At 46.4% G+C, this 27,769-nt stretch overlaps 1 protein-coding gene across 2 annotated transcripts; it reads left to right on the plus strand.

The window, feature by feature from the left end:
• Positions 1-260: 260 nt before the first annotated feature.
• LOC102052186 (serine/threonine-protein kinase Sgk1) lies at positions 261-9,002 on the plus strand. 2 transcript variants are annotated; one of them, XM_014282878.3, is made up of 12 exons: positions 261-856; positions 3,496-3,571; positions 3,997-4,072; positions 4,516-4,620; positions 5,064-5,147; positions 5,254-5,385; positions 5,672-5,784; positions 5,980-6,103; positions 6,448-6,543; positions 6,658-6,813; positions 6,919-7,008; positions 7,763-9,002. In XM_014282878.3, the coding sequence occupies exons 1-12, from the start codon at positions 625-627 to the stop codon at positions 7,928-7,930; spliced, it is 1,452 nt and encodes a 483-aa protein (XP_014138353.2). In that variant the 5' UTR covers positions 261-624; the 3' UTR covers positions 7,931-9,002. The 2 variants fall into 2 exon arrangements, with proteins under 2 accessions (XP_014138353.2, XP_005432884.2); XM_005432827.4 differs by lacking the exon at positions 261-856 and adding an exon at positions 3,050-3,389.
• Positions 9,003-27,769: the final 18,767 nt, after the last annotated feature.

Genomic DNA, 27,769 nt, shown 5'->3' on the forward strand with positions numbered 1-27,769 from the left:
CGCCGCGAAGCGCCCGCCCGGCGGCACCGCCAGCACGGGGAGGGGGCCGCGGGGGCCGGCAGGTGGGTGCCGGAGGGGGCACGGAGGGACTGGGGGGGACACCGGCTTCCCGCGGCGGGGCGCGGCCGGGGTGCGCGGCGCCGGGCCGGGCCGTGGCGGGCGGCGGGGGAGCGGAGCCGCGCGGGCGGGGGGGCGCCGCCGGGGCGCTGCCGGCGGAAGGCGCTGGGTGCCAGCTCGGAGCGGGGCGCCGGTCCCGCCCCGGCGCTATCCGGCCGGCGGGGAAGCTCGGCCGGCAGCCGCAGCCCTCCGCCCCCCGCGGGCTGCGGCAGCCCCCCGCCCCGCCTCTGCCCGAACCGGCGCGGAGGCTTTTCGGGAAGCGGGGCGCGGGACCCCCGCCCGTGGGTGGCGGGGGGGAGCGTGGGCAGCCCCTCCTTGCGTGGGGCAGGGTTGGCCGCTGCCGGCGGGTCAGTTGGGACCGGCGCGCACCCTCCCCCCCCCGGCGCTGCCCGTGCGCCCGGGTTGCGTCTGTGCGTGTGCGCGCTGATTACAGTAATTTTTGAGGGCGATGTTGCAACGGGGCAGAGTGTGCGGGGCGGCCCGTGCTGAACTTTATAACGCTCCTGCATGTCAGCCGCCCGCGATACTGCGTCCATAACCGGGTCAGCGAGAACGGTGGCCGGCCTCGCCGCCCTCGCCGCCTCCCTCCTGCCTCCGGGCCGCCCGGCCAGGAAGGGGAGTTATTTGGGATTACGGCGGCGGCCGGGAGCCCAGTCACAGCCTCAGCGCTGCCGCGCCGCGCCCGGGCTCTCGGCGGGGAGCGAGATGAGGGGCAAAGAGGAGAAGTCGTCGCTGAAAGGTGGGTTCACCGCTCTGCGGGACAGCCTGCCCTGCCTGGCGGGGAAACTGCGCTCCACGGGGGAAGTAACCTCTCCAGCGGCCGGGCACCGGAGGATGCAGGGGGGTGCGTGCGGGGTACAGCCGCGGCAGCCTTTGGCACGGAAAGGGGCCAGGTGACTTGACAAGAGCAACGCTGCCCTTCGCGAAAAGACCGATGCAAAGCAGGGGCGAGCGGCCCGGTGAAACCGGCTGGAGCCGGGGCAGCGGCGGGCAGCGCTCGGGCTGCGCCGTGGGCACTTGGCGGGCAGCGTGGGGGCCCGCGGTGGAGCGGGGAGGAGAGGGGTGGGTTCCAGCTCCCGGCAGGTTGTGCAGAAGAGCAGGGGAGGCAGTGCCGGAGCCGGCCCGGCGACTGGCAGACGGTCCCCGCTGCGCACAGCTGGCGGGAGTGTGCCGGGCAGGCAGCGCCGGCGCCCGGCTGCGGGGCGCCACGTCGTAGAGCCCGCAGGGAGATGCCAGGGGGGAGAAGCGAGCCGGAGACGAGAACTGCGGTGACCCTCAAAACTGCGGGTCTCGAGTAGTTTTTAACAGCAGCACTCTGAAAGCAGTCCAGAAGGGGCAGAAGAAACTGGCTGCTGCTATTCCAAACTGTCAAGTTTTTGTGGGGGGGGGGGTCTTCCTTCCCCCCCCCCCCCCCCCCCCCCAGGGTTTTGTTGCGGGTACTTCTGTTAGGATTTTTTGTTGGGTTTTTTTTCGGGGGGATGTCTCCGCTTCCATTAATGGGAGCGGCAGTTTCTGCAACAGAGTGAGGAAAGCAACAAGTGGGAGAAGCTAGGGCCCAGCCAGCCGCAGCCAGCTTTTCCTTTCTTCTCCCGTCGCCCCTTCCTTCCCTGGCGCCGGCTGCCTTCCACTGCCCCGCACTGTGGCGGCGGGGCCGGGCAGGGCCCCCCTCCGCTCCGGCACGGCCGCCGGCGGCTCGGTGTAAGGACGAGCGGAGCCGGCAGGCATCCCTCTTGGTTCTTTTGCTGCAAAGCCTTTGCAGTGCGTTTTAAGACTTGCGCCCACCTCGCGGGGGTTATCTCTCTACTCCAGGTCATCCGCCTTGCTACTCAGGGTGCGCTGCAGCCTGTGACGGCTGCTGTGCTGAGGGACTTGCCATCACCTCCCCCCCAGGAGCAGACGGTGCGGGCAGCTGCCAGGGGATGCCGCCCAGCGGCCGGCTGTGGTTGCGGAGGGAGGCAGCAACAGCCGGTGCAGGGATAAAAATAAAGGGGGGGGGGAAGGGGTCCGGGCAGGAGGAGGACGGGGGCATGTTGCAGCTGGAGCAGCCCATCGCCCTTCGCTCAGACAGCGAGGCGAAATACGCGCATGAATAACGCCCCGTCGGGTGGAAAGTTCCACCCGCCCGTAGCGCAGGAGCCCGGCACCGCGGGGGCTGCGCCTCAGGGGCAGTGTCGGGGGGAGGCCGCGGTGCCCTTCGCCGTGCCCGCCTGCGCCCCACGGGCGGGGGCCCACGGCAGCATCGTTTCACTTTGTGCTTCGTGCATGCACCAGCGCTCCTGGCGTGACCCGGTGCGCCCGCACGGAAGCGCCTGAGCGGCGAAGTCCCGGGTACACGGTGTTCCCAAATGACCGCGTACAGCGGGGGCAAAACAGCGGAGCGGGACTGGGGTTTTCTTTTTGATTGCTTGGTTTCCCCTCCCTTACTGCACTTGTGCAGTTCTTGGTCATCTCCCCACCTTTTCTAGAAGCAGATCTTAGCGGTCTCCTCCAGGTTCAGGGACCTGGGATTTTTTCCCCTTGTTTCCCTTTTTGGCATTAAAAAGGACTTTTTTTTCCCCCTCCCCTTTCAGTAATGTCCGAGCCGGAATCAGGGCAGTGCACAGAAGGGACATTTGTTTGTTTTATTGAAAACTGGGCAGGAAATCTTATTCTCCTGAGTCACTGCAGCTCCTTCAAGGAAATGTCAGCCGCCCTTATCGCCGCTCGCCTGGGAGCAGGAGCGGGCTGCGGGGCGGTGGGTGCCCAGGCTGTAGGCAGGCAGAGGTGCTCTGCCAGGACAGAGCCAGATTTCAGCTTCATAGAACCGCAAAAAAGAAGGGCCGGGAAAAGAAGGTGGGGTGGGGGCAGAGAGAGACGAGGCTGCTGGAGTTTGCTGTTCAAAAAAAAAAAAAAAAAAAAAAAGGGGGGGTCCAGCGTTTGCTCGTGGATGCTCTGCACGATAGGGATGCTGTGGGGGGCTCTCCCGGGGGCTGCGGCCCATGTAGGGCGGTGGCAAGGACGGCGACGGCGGCCGCCTGCGAGGACGTCCGGGGGGTGGGCGGGCGGACACACAGACGAGCGTCGCCGCCCCGCCCCGGTCCCGCCCATCACCGTCGCCACTTAAGGGCCGTCGGGTGCCTAGCCAAGGCAGTGCGGTGCTGGGAGCCGGTGTTAGCGTGCTGTCGGTGTTTATCCCGCCATCTCTTGCTCCAAAATGACCGTGAAAGCGGCTGAGGCATCTGGTCCTACCTTGACTTACTCGAAGATGAGGGGAATGGTGGCCATCCTCATCGGTGAGCGGCCGGGGGCTTCTCTGAGGATGCTCGCGGGGCTGTGATTTTTCTGGCAGGATAGCTTAACAATTTTATTTTTTCCTTTCCCTGTCCTTTTACTTTATAGCTTTCATGAAGCAGAGAAGAATGGGACTGAACGACTTCATTCAGAAGATAGCCACCAACTCGTATGCATGCAAGCAGTAAGTATCGGCAATTCTGGCCGGATTTCGGTCACAAATATGACTGTCAGTTGTGAGATCTAGTTAGAAAAATGTTTACTGTAATGCCTCTGGCATGACTGTTATGGAAGAGTTAATTGATCTTGAGGTATTACTCATTTGGCAACAATCTTGAGCTGGGTTTGGGAGAAATACGTCAGATGGGATTTCTAGTGACCCGTCCCTATTTTGAACTGTACTTAGAGTATAAATACATTTATTTGTATGGTGGAATTTACTTTTTCTAGATTAATTTTATTCCTTTCATCAAAGAGGTTGTTTCAGTTGCCTTCTGTAATAGCCCAAACCAAAACTCCTCTTTCGCGATACATGCTTGCCCTCTGGTGGAAAGATTTGCCTGACGCTTCTGGTAACTCATCTAATCATGCACGCTCTTATCCTTGCAGCCCTGAAGTTCAGTCTATCTTGAAAATCTCCCAGCCTCCGGAGCCTGAACTTATGAATGCTAATCCTTCCCCTCCGGTAAGTAGCTTTCACCCAGTGAAGCATTTTTAGAACAGCAAATCGGCCGGTAATAGAAGTGTAGCAAAATGAGCATAACGAGTGGTACTTTGTTTAGTTCAGCTCATAGCACACTGATGTAACTGGCAAAAAGAGTAATAAACTGAAACTTTTTCCCGACATAGAGAAGAAATTTTAGAAAAAGCTTTATTAGTTGTTACTGAAGTATGGAATGTGGCTAGGACCTCAACAAGAACTTTTAAGTAAGCCAGGGCTATAATAGTCATCTTAGAGGCAGTTCCTAGTAGTTTAAGATATTTGGTAGAGGTCAATATTAAATTCTTAGTGGTAAAAGAGTCATCTTCATTTTCAAAGTCATTATTTACATTTTTAAAAGAGATACTGTTGAGACTCTTTACTAACAAAACTGTTTTAATAAATGTGGCTTCTGTCTGTTTTTCTAGCCGAGCCCTTCACAGCAGATCAATCTTGGTCCATCATCCAACCCACATGCCAAACCATCAGACTTTCATTTCTTAAAAGTGATTGGGAAAGGCAGTTTTGGGAAGGTAAATTTAATTTCTTTTCTGGTTGTAATTTATATACTCTTCAGCTCTTGTATGTAATGCCCAAGGGTCAGGTTTGTACTGGCTTTGGTAAATGGTGGTCACTTAAACCGCGTGTCCTGCTGCCCAGTGCCTGGCTACCTGCGTAGCTGTGGGAGAGGGAGCAGGGTGCTGCGTTCGAGTTGTAAAAGAGCCAGGGAGCGTGGGGCACTGCTGCTGAGAAGAATGCGTGCTTTGTTTTTGGAAGGGAACTAGAGTAAAAACTTTGAGCTAGATTAAATCTGCCAGGGTGGTAATAGCATTAGGCATTTCCAGCAAAGGGATTGTACATTGAACCAGAGGGATGTAGCAGTGCTCTACAGTTAACATAAAGGCTCGTTTCCAGTTGTGTTTATGGGTTGTTCTCTGTTTCAGTATTGCTCAGTTCTGGGATTTTATCCTTTCAGGTTCTGCTTGCACGGCATAAGGCAGAAGAGCAGTTCTATGCTGTTAAAGTCCTGCAGAAAAAAGCCATCCTGAAGAAGAAGGAGGTAATAAGCTGCTTCTTCATGATGCCATTGCGATGTCAATCAAATATATTTTCACTGCTATTACTAAACGAGTGTACTAAACATTGATGATTTCTTATGTTCTCAGGAGAAGCACATTATGTCAGAGCGCAATGTCCTGCTGAAAAATGTGAAACACCCGTTCCTGGTCGGGCTTCACTTTTCCTTCCAAACTGCAGACAAATTGTATTTTGTCCTGGACTACATCAATGGTGGAGAGGTAAGCTCTAAGAAAATCAAGTAGTATTTCCTATCGTGCACGGTGGTAGGGTAGACTTTTTCACCCTTCCTTTTAAATAAAAAAAAAAAAGTTGCAAGGGGAGAAGTCATAAGGGAAAAGTTACTGGATTGAGTGTTTCCAGCCTGCCAAGTTTTGAACTACCAAAGGATCGTTAGGCCATTTCCTGCTATTGTTCTCCCTCCCTATATATGTTGAATCTAATTAAGTGCATTGTTAACAGGCTTTGGCACCATTTATGCAACTTTGTTCTTTCTGTCTCCTGTAGTTGTTCTACCATCTCCAGAGGGAGCGTTGCTTCCTGGAGCCGAGAGCCCGTTTTTACGCTGCTGAAATTGCCAGTGCACTGGGCTACCTGCACTCCCTGAACATTGTTTATCGGTAAGTGACCTTGTTTGGTTTGTCAGACTGAAAAAAATGTGCTTTGTTGAATCAGCATGAAAAGTGGATCTCAGTTTGAGCTCAAAATTGCTTTTAATGTTATTTTGTGACTTAGTGAAGTTCTGTAAACAGTTGCACCTAAGATTCTCACTGTAGGTCCCCTAATGAACACTCGTCTTTGATCTCTTCCTACAGTGACTTGAAGCCAGAGAATATCCTGCTGGATTCGCAGGGGCACATTGTCTTGACTGACTTTGGACTCTGCAAAGAAAACATAGAGCACAACGGCACAACCTCCACCTTCTGCGGCACGCCAGAGGTATGGCCTGTTCTCAGCCCGCCACTCGCAGAGCGGCAGCAAATGCTGTCTTCATCAGTGAAAACTGACATCTCCCGTGTTTATTTATGGCTGGTTAGACGACCAGGGGGTATTACGGGTCTAGGAATACCAGGCTCCCAGTGAGGATATGCAGGACACAGAGAGCTTGTGGATCAGGAGAGAACAGCTCTTGAGACATCTCCCTGTTTATAAAGAGCTTGTAGCTTTCTGGTAGCTCAGATATTGCTGGGATTCAGTTAGCTTCTTTCATTCGAGAATGGGGAGACTTTCCTAACTATAAAGATGCCTTTGGCTAACGTGGCTCTCTTCCTTCTCTTACACAGTATCTCGCTCCTGAAGTTCTTCATAAGCAGCCCTATGACCGAACCGTGGACTGGTGGTGCCTGGGAGCAGTCCTGTATGAGATGCTTTATGGCTTGGTAAGCAGTGAATCCTTCATGAATGATAAAACTAGATTCCTTGTCCTTTCCCTGCAAGAAACCCCTTGCCTTGCCTGTCAGTGTCATTAACCTGGGTCTCTCCCGTTCCCGCAGCCACCCTTCTACAGCAGGAACACGGCAGAAATGTACGACAACATCTTGAACAAACCATTGCAGCTGAAGCCAAATATTACCAACTCAGCTAGACATCTCCTGGAAGGCCTCTTGCAGAAAGACAGGACAAAGAGGCTTGGCGCCAAGGAGGACTTTGTAAGTGCAAACCAGCCAGTGCCTGTAGGCAGCATGGGAGGATGACTAGGCCATACTGCTTACACTAGCTTGGGTCTGAATTAATCTGTTTTTCTCTGTTAACAGATGGAGATAAAGAATCACATCTTCTTCTCCCCAATTAACTGGGATGATCTCATTAATAAGAAGATTACACCCCCTTTTAACCCAAATGTGGTACGTATCACTTCTAATTATAGAACGTATGGAGAGTGTCTTTTTTCCCCCTTGTCCCTGTGGGGTGCCCAGGAGGTGGGCAGAACTGGCCGGATGGCTGTATTTGGGGAACATGGCTTTTCCTTCCCCTGTGGCTCTCCAGGCAAGGTTAGAAATAAGCAGTAGCTGACTTTTCGCTGATGGAAAATCTAAATTTAGCTCTTTTTTTTTTTTTTTTTTTTTTTCGGCCTCTTACATGCTTCATTTGCATGGCTATTTTAAAGTAATCCCCGGCATCCCTGTTGTACTTAACGGGAAGTAAGGTGTGAAATGCAAGTAGCTTCCTCAGGGCAGAGTTACATTTGGTGTGTCAGATACTAACATCTAAAGAGAGGGATCTGGTTGTGCAGGTTGTTCTTTCACTTTTCTGAACTTTTTATAAACTGAGTTTAATAACTACGCCAGAAATCAAAGTCCTCCCCTGCAAACTGCCACATGGAAGAGTGGCATGTTTGCGTTTGGCTTATGTTGCATGAGCTTAGTTGGAGGATAGTGTATTAAATTGAATCTTTGGTTTAGTGAGACAATATCCAGCAAGATGGAGAAAAAAAAAAGGTCAAACTACAACTGGCAATAGCTGTTAAACAGTGGGCCTGAGGTCATAATGCTGTGAGTCTCTACATAGGAGTACTTGTCCCCACTTTGAATTGAACTGTGCACCCACAAAACATTTGGGTCTAAATGTTGTGTCTTTCCTTTTCTGCCCTTTCCACAGAGTGGCCCCAGTGACCTGCGACACTTTGATCCGGAGTTTACAGATGAGCCAGTCCCCAACTCCATTGGCCAGTCCCCAGACAGCATCCTCATCACTGCCAGCGTCAAAGAAGCCGCTGAGGCTTTTTTGGGCTTCTCGTATGCCCCACCCATGGACTCTTTCTTGTGAACATTTTTTCTTTATTTTTTTAAATAATAATAACAACTATTATTTTTATTTTTGTTTGGCCTTCTGGTGGAACTGCCAGTTGACCTGTCATCTTGAAAGAGAATTTGCACATTTCCACCATGGCAGCTTTGCAGCCTTAATTTCAACTATACTGTTTGCTGGAAGCTTTTTTTGAAGAGCACATCACTCTCTAAATGAGCTTTACAGGCTTTTCATTTCCATTCGTTCTTCCCCCAAAGTGGTGCTGTCTCCTTGGGAAAGAAAAACAAGAGTGACTGCTGCCATAGACTGCTACAGCAGATCGTAGGAGTAAGAACAAGCTGTTTTGAAGTCATGCGCCGAAAAGCCTTGCCTGAAGATCTGTCTGAATGTGAAAAGGATTTTATGAAATGTGCCTTTTTCTGATGAGATCTTGTGAGCTCCAAAGCTTTCCCTGTTGCAGAGTGTGTTTCTCAGTTCATTTATGTGGGTTTACTATGTGAACAAATGGTATGTGTGTGGTCTGCGTACTACAGATGGACTTAGTTTAAAGCATCAGTGTGACACTTGCAGGATACCACAATGTGGGGCATTGTTTGTTTCTTCCATATTTGGAAGATAAATTAAATGTAATTTTGAAATTTCTTTTGTAAATCTATACAGTCAACTAAAATTATTGAAATGGGCTCTCAATTACTTGTATCCAAATGCTTGAAGAAAGCATTGCTGCTATGAAAAAAGATTTCTATTTTTAGAAAGGGGTTTTATGGACCAAAATGCCCCAGCTGCAGTCAGTCAAAGCTGTTGTTTTCTTTTTCTTTTTTTTTTTTTTTCCAGTCTTTTTTAGTTTTAAAGGTGTCATCTGTAAAATGGGCATTATTTATGGTTTTGGGGTTTGGGTTTTTTTCATTTCCTGATTGTATGTATTGTAAAAAAAGATCTGTACATCAGTTGTAACTCTAGATGTATATTTAAACTTACAGACTTACTTGTAATGTATACCATCATTGTAATGTAATATAATTAACATGGTTATATGTATCATATTTTTTGTGACCAAACCCATTGGTTTGCAGTAAAATCCTGAAAAATACTTCCATAAACTTTGTCATTTTTTATTTTAAAACAAAGGTTTTCTCTGAAAAAATTTAGCGAGCTTTTTATATAAAAATTAAGAATAAGGCTGAGCTGTCATCAGCTAAGATACCCGTGTAATTTTGCTTGGGGGTGTGATTTTTATTCCATCAGACTGCGCCCATACATGTCCTGTCATGGATACACCTTGGCAAAATACTTGGTCTTCCAACTGTGGGTGTTCAAGTGGGTGTGTATCAATGTGGGTGCTCTTAGGAGATACAAATGTTCACACTTCCTCAAAATTACTTTTCTCTAGGAAAGTGAAGATGCTGCTCTCTGGTGTGGACAAAGCATAACTACACAATAAAGAATTAAGTCCTTAGGTGAGTTGTGTAACAAAGACTTAGCACTATGCTGCGGGCGTATGCTAACAGCAGGTTTTTGTAAGGCTGATGGAAACTCCCTACCTGGGAGTCCATCCTGGAGCATCGAACATTGCTGCTAGGATGTGGGGAGTGTAATGCACCCAGAGTTTACCAGTGTGTTTAAATCTGTATGGGGAGGGTAGACTTCAACAACTGATAATATGCTCACCCGGGTGATGTACAACTGGCTATTCATCTAAAACTGAGGGTCAAATACAGGTTTTTATTACTGAGTACTGCTGGGTGGCCTACAAGAGGGACTTTCAACAAAGAATTAAGTGTTAAGATAACCACTTCTCGGGTGATCCCATTCAATTTCTTTTGCATAGGGATGGGTGGCTTCGTTCTATGAGGGACTGGGTGTCTGCACCTTATTTACAGCTCCCATTACCCACTGGTTATTGCAGTCGGTGGTGGTAGCAATTCAGAGAATCAGAATGAGCAGCTGCTGAGAAAAACCTGGACAGAGTCAACTGTTGCTCAGGCCACTGTGATAACAGCAGTGTAAGAAAGCTCTCATAGGGATGATATTTCTGTTCATTATATTTCCAAAATAAAAGCACGCAGTAACTTTCCATCTTTTATTATCCGTTAGATGTAGGAACAAAAAAACCTGTATGGCTTCAGCTATAAACTTATGTCTGGGAGACCGCACTCAGAGCTGAAAATGCTAATTTATAGCAACCAATAAAACACTTCTTTCAGATCATGTTAGTATGTGGAAGAGGTGCAGCCACCTCCCCTTCAAACTCCCAACAATCCCAAATTCATGCATTCAGTAACTCTTTGAATAGTGTCCTGACAGGCCTTCCAAAGTCTTCCAGTCCTGTAAAGTGCCCACAACACCTTTTAATGACGCGTAGGCTAGAGATGTTTAAATATATAGTGCTAATTTGCTCCTATAGAAAATGAAACTGCACTTGCTAAGCAACAAAGTTCTGCTTTATGCATTATCTTTGTCTCACATTTCCCAGGCATTAGCAAGGTGCTATGTGCAGATACGCAAGCAGAGAACTGCAGCCCTAGGGTAATACATCGTTAAATAGTATCTCTTGTTTTCAAGTAAAAAAACACTGGAGTCATTAATATGAAGAAGTATGGAACTTCGGTGACTCAGAGGTGTACCTTGGGTGTCTTTCATCTTTTCCAAGATGCAGAGCATTTTTTAATGGGTTACTTTTAAAAAACAATGTCTGGTTGTAATTTTGACTGTTCTGCCCTGCGTAGGCCCATTATATGGCTGCTGCTTTGTGCAGAAGTCTGCAACTGTGAGCAATGAATATTCAGCACATGCCACCTCAATTTTTTAGTGTAGAAAAGGTGAAATTTTTTTCCATGTTTTTAATGTCCCTAAATCTGATGTATTACAGTCATGCCTGAAGGGAGGGAGTCTATGGCAGTCAGCTGGATTTTGAGTTTATTTGTTGTTTTGTTTGTTATACAGAAAGGTCTATATTCCCTTTAGAGAAAAGTCTCTGGAGTGAGAAGCAAAGGGCTAGGACTCCTGAAATCCCAGCTGACATAGATGCTGTGTGTTATTTTGACTACGAGCTGAATCTGTGGTTTAATTTCACCTACTTGTAAAATGGAAGCAATCACCCAAATTTTCTGTGACACTTCCACCAGCTTGGGTTCCTTTACTTAGCAGAATGGTCAACCATATGAACCTTAAAACACTAATTATATTGTATTTTGTATGGTGAGTGTGCCTGGGCTTTTCATACACCTCTTGGAAGGAGTGTATTGGTGATACAGAAATATTTAAACACATAAATTCAGACATTTCATGTGGTTGTTTTTGTTGTATTACTTATCTCTGTGTACCACAAGCCATGTACCGTCTCATGAGCCTTACAAAGATAAGTGAACCTTCTCAGTGACAGTATGTTACTCGTGCTCCCTCTATACTCAGCAGGCGGTTACTTCTGGCAGGCAGTCTGGTCAAGTTAAGCAGGAGATGCCTGTTTCTCCCCCAAAAGCTTTTAAAGAAGCAGTGTATTCCCATCTTCTGCACACTTCTCATAAAGAGCCTGGAGGCATTAATGAAGAAAACCAAGGTTCTAGCACAGCCTTGCACCTGCAGTGAAAAATTGCTATGGATAGCTGAAAAAAATGAAGGACACTGCTCAGAAAAGAGCTTTGGGGGGCTGGTCCTAGTTGGGCATCTTATCTGGGGTACCTAAAGGTAGGCAAGATGAATTCTGGCCCATCTGTACTCTTCTAAGAAGTGAAATGAAATATTCCACAACATTACTTCCCTATTTAACTCCAGTACCAGCTCTACAGATGTTCATGCAACACCATGTGGCTATGGTTATGCCAGTAGAGCTAGTAAGATTGATTATAGCAAAGATGGTTTCTGACACTCCCCACATTTATAGTTTCTGCTATCAAGACCGAGAAACAAAGATCGGGACAAAATTTTCCATGCTGGCTGGAACTGTCTATGGAAAGTTTCTGCAAAAACACTTCCAAAACTACTTGCCAAAACCTGAGAGTTTAAAAACCCAAAGTTTGCTATTTGAAAAAGAAAACTTTTAAACAGTTAATACAGGTATGTACTACATTTACATTTGGAATCAGAGGCAAAAGGCCAGCAGATTGCTTTAGTGTCAGGTACGACTAAATGACAGTTCTCTTCTTTGGGAGACTGAAATTCTGCAGTTTGTGGCTGTTCCGTACAGTGACGGGCACTACAGCAAGGCTGTGTAACCACTGCACCTTTCTGCTTGGTCACCCGCAGCTGTGCTAAGTGTTTCCCAGCTTGGGATGTTTGCAAGCCCTGGAGAGAGCAGGGCTCTCCCGTTCACTCAGGAGTTGCCTCCTGCACCATCTGTTGGGAGTAGAAGAAAAGAGGGGTGCGGGGAGCTGGCGGAGCGGAGCCCCCCGTGCGTGGCACAGGGCGGTGGAGCACGGAGCGCCGAGCCGGGCGGCCTGGGCCGCGCTGCCGCAGGGCCTCCGCCCCGGGCCGGGGGTGGCGGGGGAGCCGGCCTCTCCGCTCGCTGTGCCGGTGCCACCGACCCGGCGCGGCGCTCGGGGCACGGCCGGCAGTGCGGGCCCGCCGGCCCCGGCCCCGGCCGCCCTGGAGCCGCCCCACCAGCAGCGCCCGCGTTCGGCTGTGGGACACCACGGAACGTGGCGTCGTTTCGGTTGGGAAAGACCTTCAAGATCACCAAGGCCACCAATCAACCCAGGACCGCCCAGACCACCACTACACCCTGTCCCTAAGCGCCGCATCTACGCGCTTTTCAAACACTTGCAGGGACGGTGATTCCACCAGATCCCTGGATCCCCAAGGGCCGCCGCCCGCAGCCTCCAGCCGCTCCCGCCGGGCCGCCCTCCCCTCCACGCCGGCCGCGCCGCCGGCCCGGGAGACCGCTCTGCGTCTGGAGCGAGGGCGACACCCCGTGGCCGGTGCCGCGCCCCGCCGCGGCCTGCGCGGGGGAGCCCCGGGCGGCCCGACAGCTCGGAAACGGCGGGCGCGGGAGCCCGCGCCGCTGGGCAGGGCTGTCCTCCCGCGCCTGCGTTAGCAAGCGGTTTAAGCTGCTGCTAAGTGAGGGGCAGGAGCGATCTCACAGCTCCCGTGGCTCTTCCACAGAGGCGTCGCCGCTGGGTGACAAGGGGGGCAGCTTTCCTGAAGTTGAGCTTGCCTTCGCCTCCCTCAGCCCTGACAAACCCTTCCTTCTGCCGGATGCGGTCTCCTCTGTCACGTCCCCCTCCGGGTCCACCTGCCTCTGTGATGCACCCAGCTAACACCAGAGTTTCCTCCAGATAACGTTTTTGGTGTGTGGATCTTCGGCTGCTACAACGTGGGCTGCCTCCGCCGCCGCCCCGCAGCAGGCCCGGGCAGGCCGCACCAGGCCACAGCAGTTGCACCACGTCCCGGGGCTCCCTCAGCAGCTGCTTATTTACTCGGGAGGATGTAACTGTCCAGGAAAGCGGCAGCCTGGGCCTGTCTGTGCAGTAAGGGTCTGTTCATGAGCCACCGCTCCCTGACACGCGGCCGGGGGTGAGGGACTTGGCACTCTGCAAATGGTCTCTGGCATGTTGATGAAGAGAAGACAAGCCACAGTTCAGGCCATCTTTTATGAATGTAATATATATTTTAAAATATATTTTTATATATAAATATATTTTATATGTATAAATACATATATTGATAACATAAATTATGAAAGCACATAAACAAGTGTTTTATAGGATCAGACCTAAGCCTGCTTAGACTTTATCCTTCTTTATCAGTACTCCTAAACATCCTTCCCTCTGCGCTACGACTGTTCTCTAGTGGTTTGTTATTGAGAAATTCTGAACTAGTATGGAAAATCTGTATCTTCACTTTTGAAATCTATAGAAATCTATCTTTACTTTTGTAAAGAAGTGATCTCCATTATAGCATATCGGAGAGTGGAGTAGATGTCTAGTACAGAGTCCTATATGGCTTCAAAAATGTATTGTCACTCAGTCAGCTACCATTTTTGCTTTTCCTAGGGAAATCAACTTGCTAGTTCAGGTAAATGCACACCCTACTCTGAAGACAGCTGTGCAGCTACTGTCTCCCCAGGTACAATGTGTAACTTTCCTGCTGAGAACTGTGCTGTATCAATTCAGTTATATATGCTGAAAACAGCGTTTGTATGGATTTGAACGGAAGTTAGTATATACCATATAACTGCAGTTAATGACTGACTGTGCTGTGAGCTACACTGAAATAAGAAATAGAGATGATATGTGGGTATACAGGAACCTAGCTTTTCTGAAGGGACAAAATAACCCCCACACTTCTTTTAAGTGATGACCATACAACAAGCTTTGGAACACACTTTATTGACTAATGGTAAAGAGGGTCTCGAATATGACTTATGCTTCCAGGTTTGGGTCTGAAGTTTCTCTGCGCTCCAGGATCACTTGTTTTCAGAGCTGGGATCACACTCATAGCCTGGACTAGATGCCATCCTTAAACTCAAGAAACAGGTCAATGGTGTGGGTAAATGCCATTTCAGCCATCAGGTTGGTTATAAGGTTATAATTTACTGTTGTGTTTTGAATGATGAATTTTCAGACTTGGACTAAACCTTGTAAGAACTGTTCCTGCTTAATAAAAGATTATCCGAGTACTATTTTATTCAACCTTGAATATAGAATATCATCTCACTGAGATATGTTGAGACACACTTCAGTTAACAGTCTATGACTAAGTTAATTAAACCATATCGCTTTATCAGCATGGGTCAGATCTGAGCCAGCCACCTAGTCTTCCTTTACGGTGACTACAGTTTACAGAGAGAAACAGGTATCCAGGAAGAGCCATTGATCTCACTTGTCTTAAACAGAGATGGTGGGCCCTCTGGACAGGATGGTTTCTTTCCATTGCCTGTAAAGGGAGTTTTCAATGACTGATAAATGCAGTCGGTTAAAAACAGTTTCACACCCCCCACCCTGGAGGTGATCATTCAACATGTGCATATTTTGCTCAACACATGTGTATTTAGCAGATCACATCATAGGCACATGGGATTGGTATCAAAAGATGTGGAACTAACTGGAAATCATGCGGTTTGCTAGGGAGTTGAAGTATTTTACCTTTGCAGATGTTGATAACCCCTGCAAGCAATTAAAAACATTTAGCAAAGAAAATCTGTATTTGTTTAAAACATCACTGCAAGCCAGTAGAAGGCTTAACAGATTTGATGATTAACATACCTCCAAAGCATGTATTTCTAAATTACAGTTTACAGATGACTAGTGATATACTATGCCTTATTTTGGGGTCACTAAAAAGAACTGTTTCAGCAACCCAGATCAAGGAGAGAAGAACAAGCAGCCTATAAAATTAAAAGTTCTGGAGAACAAGAAATATGAAAAGCAAAAAAAAAAAAAAAAAAAGTTTAATTGTTTCTAAAGCACCTATCACTTTGGCTATCTGCCCTGAAACATACATGACATAGTAACAATTATTAACGTGACATTGCATCTCCTGGCATGTTGCCATCACGCAAAAAATGGCAAAGATCTGCAATAGATAAGATACTGGGACACTCCATTAGAAAATCATTTCCAGAAGAGTACTTCTTGTGTCAAACGGCGCCAAAATCTACAGAGTTATACTGTCATATCAACCTGTAAACCATTTTTCAAACATGAGAGCATTGTTAGTGGAGTCATTCAGCTAGCATGAATCAAACCAAACATTTGATGAGGGCCTGTTACCATCTGGGTCAAAAATAGTTCTCCAGATGCTCATGCTAAAATGCTATGGTTAGTCAACTCTGAACCAGATTATAGAACCTTCCAACACACAACATGCACAACGTATTCACTCCAGGTCTCCCTTTGGCTTCAGTGGGACTGTTTACATGAATAGAAGTTAATACCAGTGAGTACCTGCTCTACCACTGCGTGTTGTCCTTCATTCCACTCCAACCATGCAACTTCTGTCGCAATAAGCAAGCCAAACATACAATATTCCATGTCACCTTGATTGGAGCAGCCTGGTAAGAAAGACTGGTTACAGAGCTTGTGAGTTCCCTTGCCTTCATGAGCCGTTGCCCATCAGCTGTGGTGCCTTCTGTCCCTGCTGGAGGCTGCAAAGTAAAACCTACAGGATTAAGCTCCATAAGACCTGTTTTACTCCACAGCTGGGTTAGGCCAACAGCGCTGATGTATTTTCACAGACCAGTGAGCCAAAATAGCAGTTGATTTAACCAAGACAGGAGGGTCCCATAATTCCCTCCTTTCTGTCCTGCCCAGGGGCTGGCAGAGTGTAAGGGCCCAGCACAGAGGTGGAGATGGGAAGCTGTGAGGGGGAGCAGAACCCCACCTGGCTGGTAAAAGTGAGACTTTAACTTGGCTCAGAACTCTTAGACATGTGTCACAGCCTCTGACAGTCATTCAGCCGGGCTATGGAAAATTGATCCCTTTGAGTCATGTGATTGCAACCAGAAGGTATAGGTGGTGACTTGAGGCTGCAGGTGGGTTGTTAGCTGTGGGCAACCGGACCCTCCTTCTTGTTTTGCCTGTCTAATAACCCCATGTGTCAGGGCCCAGGGCTATGGACCACAACAATGTTCTGGCATGGACTTGCAATGTTCATGAACTGTGTAACCTTTTTAAAAGGGTCTTATGTTTCAACTATAGTGTTCACATGAAGGCTCTGAGAGGAGCACTGCCATCTTCCAGACAAGCATAAACTGAATCCAGATAGTCTTCAGTATGTTCACACAGCTGTGTTTTTCTTCTTCCCATTATGCAGTCGGGTCTCCAGTCACCCCAGAAATACAGGAATGCTCATATTGTCTGAATGCAGTTCACCCATTTGAAATTGATAAATTCGATAAATATGATTTTCTAAAACTGTTTTTGAAAGATCACTGATTGTGAAGTAAGGAAAAATAGTGAGCTTGATTCTCACCTCTCGGTTTAATTCTGGCACAGCAAGTTTGACTCTACTGAAATTAGTCTGAACTTCTGCTGTGCAATTAAAAAAAAATTAGTCCCAGAACCACTTTAAAATTACTAGCAGGTTTTTATAGTTAAAATCATTTTTTACAATGTACCTTTAACTTTTTGCTTTTGGAGATAGTTTTATATGATGGTTCTAAATGATACACTTTGTGAATATCTACAAAGTATAAGGAATTGCAAACAGGTTAATTGCATCTATCCTCTGGCATTTTATGGGCGCACATGAACAAAACAGTGGATATTTTTCCCATGTGTAGCCAAGTACCTGGTCTCTATTCAGTGCTTCCATTTCAGCTAAGGTCTTCCATCTGTTGCAGCAAACGCACCTTTATGTTATTATGTCATCCTGTAAGTCCTCTTCAAGTAAAAAAAAATTAAAACACTGCATGGGTCCCAGAATTGCCTTTTTGAAGAAACCATTTAAAAAACAGAGATCAATACCCTTCCCTGGACAAGAATTAAAGAACTCAGTCTTCAGTGCTCTTGCACTCCTGGCACAGTGCTCCTCGCTGATGGATGACGCTTAGCATACTGCATTAGTCATCAGGCACACTCAGGACCCAAACCAAAAACATGTGGAGATAAAATACACGTTGCTTACAGTTTAAAATCCAGCAGCTATCTAAGTAACCACGTATTAAAAATAGGATGCATTATATCTCTCTATTTATCCATCACTGAGTAGCAAATTGTAATTGCAATTTGGTTTCACACAGATGACAGCTGAAAACCCATTGCCCCAGTTGCCCACAACCCTCTCTATTTGTCTGCCTTTTGTCACATCCCTGTCTCTGTGTCCCTGTCAGATTCAGACACGGGTATTTTCTCTGTGACCAGGAAATCTCACATCTTCTCTTTTGCCACCATAGGTGGTACCTTAGTTTCCTATATAAGGCATTGAAGTGCACTTTTGACAGCTTTCTTTGCAAGTCTTTTGCTTCAGTTTCTGCCCTGATCATGGGCTAGCAATCCCCCACAGACTGATCCCAAATTTTTGAAATTGTAGACATCTCTAACAATGCACCATCATATCTAAAAAGTAAGGGCTTGTACATCTCAGCTTTTCCTGCATCTATCGTCCACTTTTTCTTTTCAGGACAGCTTTTATCCTACCTGAGATTTTTAATTTGTAGACTCACAAGATACTCATCGCAGAGTATGTAGGTTCCACATTAGTCCTGGAGGCTTTAAATCCAAGGAGGAATTAATTCCTATTTGAAAGAGAGCAAACTTTGTTTCATTCCTTTTTAAACAGGCCAGTTTTCAAAAAGGGTAAAATTTAAAATAATGATTTTTAAAAAATGGGGAAAAAATGTGCTGTTATTTATGCCAGCATAAGTAAGGCCAAAGAGTCATATGGGTTTTCATAGTTACAGCAAAATTTGGTCATCATGGTTATTACTGCTAAATAGGCAAGTCCTGCTAAAGAGCCAAATAGCCTGACAGTAATCTGTTCCCACGATGCTATCCCTTTTCTTTTTTAGCTCTAAGCACAATGCTTTCCATTACTCTTACTAAATTTAGACCGTCTGTCTTTACAGGTTTAGATTCTCCTCTTAACACTCGCCATAAAGCAGGAGTCTTTTGCAACAGCCCTAAATAAGGTGAGGTGCTAATGCCAAATTACTTGCTGGCTAAGGATGAAAATACATGGATTACACCATCAGGATATAAAAAGGATGTTAAGAAGCTTGTGAGTTCAAATGTGGTATTTCCAGGAAGCTTAGTTCTCTATAAATGTTCCCTTTTTATTTATTTATTTATAAATAAATCTGCACTCTGAAAAGGCAGCTGGAAAAGTGCCGTTACTAAAATGAAGAGTCAATTAAGAAGCTAGCTGATTACATCAAATGCAAAACCTACTCCCCTTCCCTCGTTTGAATATAGTGTCATCTTGCCAACATACTCCAGAGCTAGGATTATAGATCTTTCATGCTATAAATTCCTCATCAGAAAAGCATTTTAATTCCATTTGTTTTAAATATTCTGTACTGATTTTCCCAAAATGGGAAATCATGGATTTGATGGATGGACCACTTGGTGGATAAGGAATTGGCTGGATGGTCACACTCAAATAGTTGCGGTCAACAGCTCAATGTTCAAGTAGAGACCAGTGACAAGTGGTGTTCCTTGGGGATCAGTATTGGGACTGGTGCTGTTTAATAGCTTTGTTGGCAACATGGAGAGTGGGATTGAATGCACCCTTAGCAAGTTTGCCAACAACACCAAGCTGTGTGGTGCGGTCAGCACACTGGAGGGAAGGGAAGCCATTCACAGCTCAGCGTGACTTGGTAATGTACATTTGCAGCCCAGAAAGCCAATTGTATCCAGGGCTGCATTAAAAGAAATGTGACCAGCAGATCAAGGGAGGTGATTCTCCCCTTCTACTCCACTCTGGTGAGACCCTATGTGGCATACTGCGTTCAGCTCTGGGGCCCCCAGCATAAGAATGACATGAACTTGCTGGAATGAGTCCAGAGGAAGGCCACAAAGATGATCAGAGGGCTGGAGCACCTCCCCTATGAAGACAGGCTGAGACAGTTGGGGTTGTTCAGCCTGGAGAAGAGAAGGCTCTGGGGGGACCTCATAGCAGCCTGCCAGTGCCTAAAGGGGGGCTACAGGAAAGCTGGGGAGGGACCCTTTACAAGGGCATGTAGTGATAGGACAAGGGGGAATGGCTTTAAGCTGAAAAAGGGTAGATTTAGATTAGCTATAAGGAAGAAATTATTCACTGTGAGGGTGGTGAGGCACTGGAAGGGGTTGCCCAGAGAAGCTGTGGATGCCCCATCCCTAATCTGCTCTAGTGGAAGGTGTCCCTGCCCATGGCAGGGGATTGGAACTAGATGATCTTTAAGGTTCTTTCCAACCCAAAACATTCTATGATTCTATGATTCTATGATTCTATGATTCTATGATTCTATGATTCTATGATTCTATGATTCTATGATTCTATGAAAATAAACTAATGACTATGAAAAGTTAATGATGTCTTCTTAATGACTTGAATGACAAATTAGTTTACACTCCAAATCTAACAAAAGAGAGTTTGTAGACACACAAAACCAAACACTGAGAGCAGGTGCATCTTGAAATTAGAAGATTATCTAATTATCTTCAGCCTTTTTACCTCAACAGGATCGAGAGTGCAATAGGATAGGTTTTCTACCCTCCAGGTAAGTGATACAAGAAATTCTTCCCATTTGGATTAATCCAAAACAACATGACAAAAGTACCAGTTTGCCATGCTTACCAGTTTAGGAGGTGGCATGCATGGTATTGCATCTTAGAAAACCTGTTTCCTAAACCATAGCCAAACCTTGAATCTGCCCCTGGGATCACGTACAACCTGGAACTGGAGTGTACCCGCACAAATGCACAGGCATCCTTGAACTAGAGTTAAGGTACTTCTAGGCTGCTCTATTGAAAGAGCTGATGTGAACATCCCCAACCCTATGCGGGGTGCTACTAGCAGGGAGCTTGACTGATCAAATATGTATTGTGCTTCTTAGCTGGGTTTGTCAATCTGCACTCAGTTCTGCTGCAGAAACATTGTTAGCTTGATCGATGCTTATCCTAGTTAACTGACAGCAACAGCAAGCAAGATGTGACAGCCAGGCTTTCAGTCTAGGCTCAGCAGACCCACAGGGGACATACGGTGATCACTTCAGCAGTGAGCCTGTGCAGAAACCATGTGTAATGTTCTTTACTATCACTTGTATTCAGGCTCACCAGATTAAGTTTCAACCAAATGCATTTCCCTGTCCTGTCATCACACCTTCTGATTGCAACAGACTTCCCACCCTTCCTGATAAGCAAGAGAAAAGTGTGAGGTGATGTCTGGCCTGTCAGTTCCTGCTGTGGGAGGACAGCAGTGGTGCTTGACTATGGCCATGGACTATCTCTTCTCCCAGATCTCTCTTCTCCTTGAGGACCTAGAATTATTGTATTAACAGGGTGGTGAATGATCAGTCTTTGTTTGCCTTCTCCATGTCACTTGTGATTTGATTTGTAAGACAGTGACCTAGAAAAGAGCAAAAGCAATTACCATGGGGGTGAACATCCATGATTTAGTGAAAGGGCAATTTTATTCCATTCCAGAGTCTTACTCAAGTTATGCACATTGTTTTTTGAGCCTGAACAAGAAAGGGCAAAAGTGATGTTGGCAAGAACCGAGAGGAGAACTGGAGAAGCATCGTGCTCTTCCTAAACTACAGATTTCATTACGAGGCACTATCTGCCATGGATTAAAGGCTTGTCAAGGGCTGAGAGGAATAAAACTGTTCACACATACAGTGGCTTAGCTATTTATTCCAAAATTGTGGTGCATAGTGGAGCACTGTTAAGAGTCTGCTTCAGCTCCTGCTCCAGCCATCCCAAATGTGAGTGGCCCAACTAAGCAGGTGGGGCTTTTGCTGTCTGTGACACCTCTAAACCACTACTTGCTGCCAGAAGCTTTTGGAAGTTTTGCAGCCACCTTCTCTATCTCTCTGCCATACTCCTCTCACAGCTGGGCATTGCAAGGAGTGACATTTGTTGCATTTTAGCAAACATTCAGGTTGCCCAGTGACAACACAGCCAACACATGTGGTGTGCTGTCATGAATTGCTCACTGCCTGACACCTCCTGCTCTCTCACAGGTGGAAGATGAACTTCTCCATGGCTGACAGAGGCTGCAGTGGATCTAAGTTTCATGTAAGTGGATGGCCCCTTGTCTCCTGACCTCCTTTGGTGGAGCACAGCTAGGGTAATGCCCATAGAGGGGGTGAAGGTTAGGAAGGTGGGTAGACCCAAAAGTGGACAGGAGAACAAGGAGATAACTGGGGTAAGGCTTTGCAAAGAGTTCGGGGCAGACCATGAAGAGGAAATTATCTGCAAAGGTGCATATGAACTCAGTAAATGGTTTGTGTAAGCCATCAGTCATGGAGCTGCACAATGTTTGGCAGCTGCATTTGCCATTGATATCAGGTGATTCATGAGCAATGCATGATTTTCTGGGAAGAGGCTCTTTCAGTTTCCTGTTGCCTGGCCCCTGACCAGGTCTGTCAGCAAAGGTGAAGTTCCCGGCAGTGTGCTAGGGGCTGTGCACCATGGCTCTGGGCTATTGTGTGCCCTTATCTCCTGGAGCAGCAGGATGTGTGATGGCCCTACTCCCCTCTGGAAAAGCACACTGAGGGCTGCAATTGCATTTTTCATGGAAAAATACAACCTTCCAGCAGTTGAACCAATATACGTAGCCTGTGGCTCTGCTGTATGACCTGATCCTTTTATAGGATGAGGTGTCAAGGCAAGTCCATGCTAAGACCTTGGGATAACGGGCTAAGTAAGGCTTCAACCTGACATTGCTGCAACAGCATGGAGAGATATAACCGCATGGTGCAGCTCTGTGGGAAGAAAAGTGGGCTGCAACTTTGTCGTGGGGAAACAAGGGGGGAGCTGTGAGAAGCCACAAACTGCTGCAGCGGAAAGGCAGTTTCAGTGCTCCCTTTGGGATACTCCTGTCACTAGATATGTGAGAGACATGGGGTCGATTTATCAACTGCTGCTTCCACCTCTGGCTCTGATTATCTCTATGTTGCATAGCGTATCACAACAAATTTGATATTAGCCGGCTGTAATACCACTCACAATCGAGATGTGACAACCACTTGCTGAGCACAGCCTCCAAGCCCCACGGAAGAGGCAGGGTAACCAAGGACACAGCACTGCAGCAAAAGGGGTGCCTGACTGAATGTGTCCCTAATGAGTTAAGCTGTCGCTGTGAGCACAGACTAGAGCATTGTAAGGCTGCAGCAAGGAGGCAACAGAAATTCAGCAAGCAGGAGTATCTGCTAGAGTACTGCCAAGCGGTACAGAGTAACCATGGGGCTAGTCCCAAGTCTGGGTTAGTGCATCATGCCACCAGGTATCCTCTCTGGTCCTCATTTACTGAGCTGGCCACAGGAAAGTAGGGACACAGAATCTAATTTCAAATCCTTATTTTAATTTGCTCCTTTATTAGTGAATATTCCATTTTTAAATTATGGCCTAACCACTTAAAAAATAACTGCTCAGTGTACTTATTTTGGTATGACCAAACTTTTCTAAGCTATCCTTTATAGTGGGAACACTCTCGTACAAAACTGGTTTGTTTTTTTTTTCCAGAAAAAATGCTTAACTCCAAAAGCAGAAATCTGTGTGAGAAATTTTTCCAAAGTAGTTTGGTATAAACCATTAGTCCAGATTAGCTGGTTAAATTAATCACATAGTTAAATTCCAGGTGATCTTCTTGAACTGAAATTATCCTGCTCTTTCCTGCAGTCTTCTTTGTAAATATATCGTGCTGGTGACCTCTAGTGGAATGAAAATAGACATCTTTTATTCTTTTAAGGCAGCTCCAAAAAATTAAAAGTAGCGGATTTTTTTCCCCAAAAAACTGTATTAATCTGAACCCCATAAAACAGGAACTTATTTAGCTTGTCTGTGCTCAAGAAACCTAAATCAACAATACAAAACCTACTTCTGTGAGCTTATAGCTCCAATGGATTTATGTTACGGTGAAGATTGTGATATCATTGTTAACGCTAAGGAGGTATGTGACATCAGTGTAGCACATTTAACCCTGGGGTCTGAGCGAAGGGGAAGAGCCCTCCACCCTCTTCTCAATCCCAGCCCGGGTCTGCTGTTGTTTTTCCATGTCACCAGAGGGTGGAGAACATGAGGACAGTTGGTCTCTCAAAGACAGACCCTCAATGGGCACCCAGTAAGTGGCACTAGGTATTTATGAAGTTGCCCACTGCTTTGGGCTAGGTACATGGTTTCGGGGTGGTTTTCATCTTACTAACTTCAACAGCTTTCATTGAAATTAAGGGGTAAAAAAAGTAAAAGAAGAGCTGTCCTGAGGTGAACATCAATAGCTGTCGTGAGCACCCATGCTGCATGTAGCTGGTGACAGGCAGGGCTCCTTGACAACTAAATACGTACCAACCCAGTTAATATACTTAACAGAAGAGTTAAGGATTGCCATCTTCCCTCCATTTGTAAATGTATGAGTTAATCTCATAGTTGCCCATGGCTATAAAAAATGCTTCTTGATTGTAAGAGTTAATCTCATAGCTGCCCATGGCTATAAAAAATGCTTCTTGATTGTAACTGTACGACTGTCCCTTGATTTTTGAGGCACTTTGAGCACTGACTAATTCCTGCCATCTTTCCTTCTAGCTGAGCATCCTGTCCTGGGCTCTCTGGTTGTCTGCACAGGTCCCTTCCCTGTTTCCTGGACAGAAAGGCAGCCTGGTACAACACCCAGCTTGGCCAGTCACTGACACCCCTTTGCCCTGGCATTGAAAACCTCACTGCAGCCACAGCTTTTGTGATCAGCAGGTCCACTGCATTTAAAATCTGCTTACAGCAAAGCTCAGTGCAAACAGTGTTCTTTCCACAAACAATGCTAGGAGAAAAATGTTCTTTTGCTAGTGCTCAAAAATATATTTACTTTCAAAAACATTACTGTTGTAATTAGTCCCCCATTCTGCCTCATACCAATCACTTGAAACTTAGCAAAGGTAACCTTTGTGCCAAGAATATATGCTTTCCTCTTCCTGCAAAAACCTCTCTAGGTTTGGCTGAATCAGGAGTTAGAACATGTATAGGTATGTTAGATCTTAAAAGCTGAAGTCTTTAAAAGTGCTACCATCAGTGAGCACGTCCTTCCTTCCCAGCTCCTGGTACCCAAAAGGCTACACCTTGCCTTTTTCTCTCCTTAGGAGGAGAGAGCTGCCCCCATCCAGACACCCCAGGCAGCTCTGAACTGAACAGGGGCAAAAAACGTGCCCCATCATGGAGGCAGATTAAAGTCAAGCTCCAACCCAGCCTGTGACACAGAGTTGGTACCTGCTGCAGGGGAAGTCACTTACACCAGACTTTCCTCAGTAGTTCATTCATTTGTAGATGCCTTGTTTCTTAAATGCATGGAAAATAATTATAGTAGGAGTTCTACTTTTATTAATTAAGAATTATTAACAAATAATTGTCAAGTTGGAAGAAAATCTGCTGTTGCTTCCACAGTGGTCCATCCTGGGTCTGCTTCTTTTTTGTGCTTTCTGCTCCATCACTCATGTCATTAGCAGATGTGTATATTAAATTTGTGTGGGAGACCACAAACAACACCAGCTGGGAGGGGAGCTGCAGGCACATTGGAGGGCAGAAGGCTAACGAATTTGTGTAGCGAGCTGAAAAAATGTGGGAAATGATTCATTCAGTAAGTCTACATTTAAGTAAGAGTAATTTATTACAAAATTATGAAATGAAACCTAGCAAGCTGACTAACAGTTCTGCAGAAAAGGAACTGGGGTTATAGTGTGCCCCAAGTTATTTATGTGCAATAACATTGACACTGTTGTGAAGAAATTTGACGATCACGTCTCGGACATATAAGCAGAAAAAGTAGCACATAAGAGGTATGAAGAAATTTTTCTGCTTTACTCAGCACCCCTGAGGCCTCTGCTGGTGTTTCATGCCCCATTTTGGGTAGTGTTCCCCAAAGAGAGGTGTGAGCCAGTGAGGACTCCAGGGGCCAGAAGCAGATATCCAACATCTTCAAAGAAGAGAAGAATATAAAGTTCTTCATGTCCCCTGTGGACAAAACAGTGAAAGATGGACTAGTGGTTATACAGATGGCTTAGTCTAAACACCAGCCTAACAATGAACATAATTTAGGCAGATGGAACACAGCTGTTTCAGAAGACAGTGAAATCTCTGGTTTTAGGGATTTTTAAGAACAGGTTTTACAGGAACAATTTAGCAATAGGGACACCCAGGGAAGACTGAGATAGCTGACCTTTTCTTAGGACAGGAAGATGGGCTAGATGGCCTACAGAGGATGCTGTCAGACTTATTTTTTCCTCTTTGCATGATCTGACATCCTGAAGCTTTATTTTCATCTGTGTTTAAGACTCTCAAGTGTGAACAACGTCGATGGTAACTGCCTTTATATGTATTAACACTTGTTTAATACTAAATGACAAGGACAGATCCTAGGTTTCTCAGATTGGGCATCCAAATTCAAGAGAAGCTTTTGGACTTAAAATGATACATCTCAGTTCCTCAACCCTAATGCAGAGATAATGCTATCCACTCATCTTATTGGCATGTTGTGAGGGTAGATTAATTCAGGCTTATGAAAATCTTATATATTACAGTACCATCTAGCATTTTATAGAGAAACTGTTCACCATGTCTCCATGACAATTATCTCAATTTCCAAGGTTAGTACCTTAGACTGGAGAAAACCAAACAAAATCAAAATACTGACTAGCACTGTAGGTTAAAAGGGCGGCAGCAATGTCTGTGGTTTTGCAGTCGAGCTCTGATGTAACACAGACCTCCTAACGATTATTAACTAAACATTATCTGCTCTGTGTACTGAACAAGGTGAGCGCATGCAAAAGCAACTATACAATAAAGATATTAAACAATGTATTGTGCATGTACACAAAAGAGCTGGGTTACAGAGGTATGAATACTGTCTGTTTCTGGGATTTCCCAACTTCCACCTAACTGTCCTTTGTAATAGTGTTTCTAGGTGCCCTTGTGCATGAAATAAACCCATACAGTACTCAAACATGAAGAACACATGTATGAGAGACATCAGGATGCTCAGCTTAAACAGGGGAAGCTGTTTGTTTCCTTTCCCTGCTCAGTTAAGGGGACCAGAGTGGGGAGAGGCACAACACAAGCTGTTCCTGAGACAGCTGTGAGTTGGTCCTCACCTTCTTATTTCCCAGCGTGGTGCAGCCCAGGCAGGAGCCACGGTTACGGGGAACCAGGTGGCTCCTGGCCTGGTGGGCTGCCCAGAGGTCTCTGCTTTCTGAACTCACAGCAACCTACAGCAATGAAACCTCAGTTTGATCCACCAGTCACTTGGAAACTAAGCTGGAGGGATGGAATGATGCAGGAAGTCTCTGAAAGCAGCCATGCCAAATCTGAGAGTAAATCACTGCTGTACTGTTGCAATGGCAGCCTGTGCAGCTCCAGCAGGCTGAAGAGCCCATACCCTGGGTGTAAGCCTGGCCCCCTGCAATTACCGTGCAGAACAACGCAGTGCAGTGTAGCTGCTTTGCTTTTACTCCAAGAAGCTCCCTCCAAATTCCATTTGTTCCATGCCACCTATTACCTGGGAGGATGCAGAATCTAACAAAGAAGAGGCTGAAACTTTGATGAAGGTGACTCTGCTCTTGCCCTAAGGCCTCAACACCTCCAAACAGACACAGGCAGGATATCAGCTCAGTGGAACACCATTGCAGCTGTCCCCCTCAGCCCTCACTGCTCTAGCTTGCTACTGGCATGGGTGTCACTTGGAGGGAGGATTTCAGGTGAATGAAGTGGTTTCAGGCTGTGCTCAGGCCCTCCCTTCTCACTGGCAAATTGAAACCCCAACTTTCAGGGGGGTGTTGCAAAGGTGCTGCACATGCGAGCACGGTCCCTAGGGTATGTGCCCACTGCTGCCCCATCCATGTCAATGGTGCAAGGGCTGGACTGTTCCAGCCATCCTGCAGTCACAATCCTGAAGGATTAAATTTCCTCTATCCATAAAATTGCTCCTCCTCTGCAATTTTAACGTCATGTACATTCAAGCTGACGATGAAATGTTAAAACACTTCATATGCCTTTCAGAAAATCAAAATCAAAAGACTGGCTTAGAAAACATGTTTTTTAAAAAATAAAAGATGCTGAGTTATTTATATTCATATTGTCATTCTTGAATTTCTATGAATGAAGCTCAACTAACCCAGGCTTTTAAGTTTTTACAACTGAGAGGGTGGGATGTGTAGACATGATAACCATAAGACTCCAGGAATTAGGCACTTTAACCTGTTGCCTCTGATTTCAGTGGCATGTGTCCAAGAGTTTGAGAGCTGGC

This window comes from Falco cherrug, chromosome 6, assembly GCF_023634085.1.
Source record: "Falco cherrug isolate bFalChe1 chromosome 6, bFalChe1.pri, whole genome shotgun sequence".
Lineage (NCBI taxonomy): Eukaryota > Metazoa > Chordata > Aves > Falconiformes > Falconidae > Falco > Falco cherrug.

What these genes read in the sequence shown, in the direction of transcription:
- LOC102052186 (XM_014282878.3), top strand. Translation starts at nt 625, where the DNA reads ATGTCAGCCGCCCGCGATACTGCGTCCATAACCGGGTCAGCGAGAACG. An exon ending in CCTTCTGCGGCACGCCAGAG is followed by an intron (nt 6,104 to 6,447) that starts GTATGGCCTGTT and finishes TCTCTTACACAG; the next exon opens with TATCTCGCTCCTGAAGTTCT. An exon ending in TTGGCGCCAAGGAGGACTTT is followed by an intron (nt 6,814 to 6,918) that starts GTAAGTGCAAAC and finishes CTCTGTTAACAG; the next exon opens with ATGGAGATAAAGAATCACAT.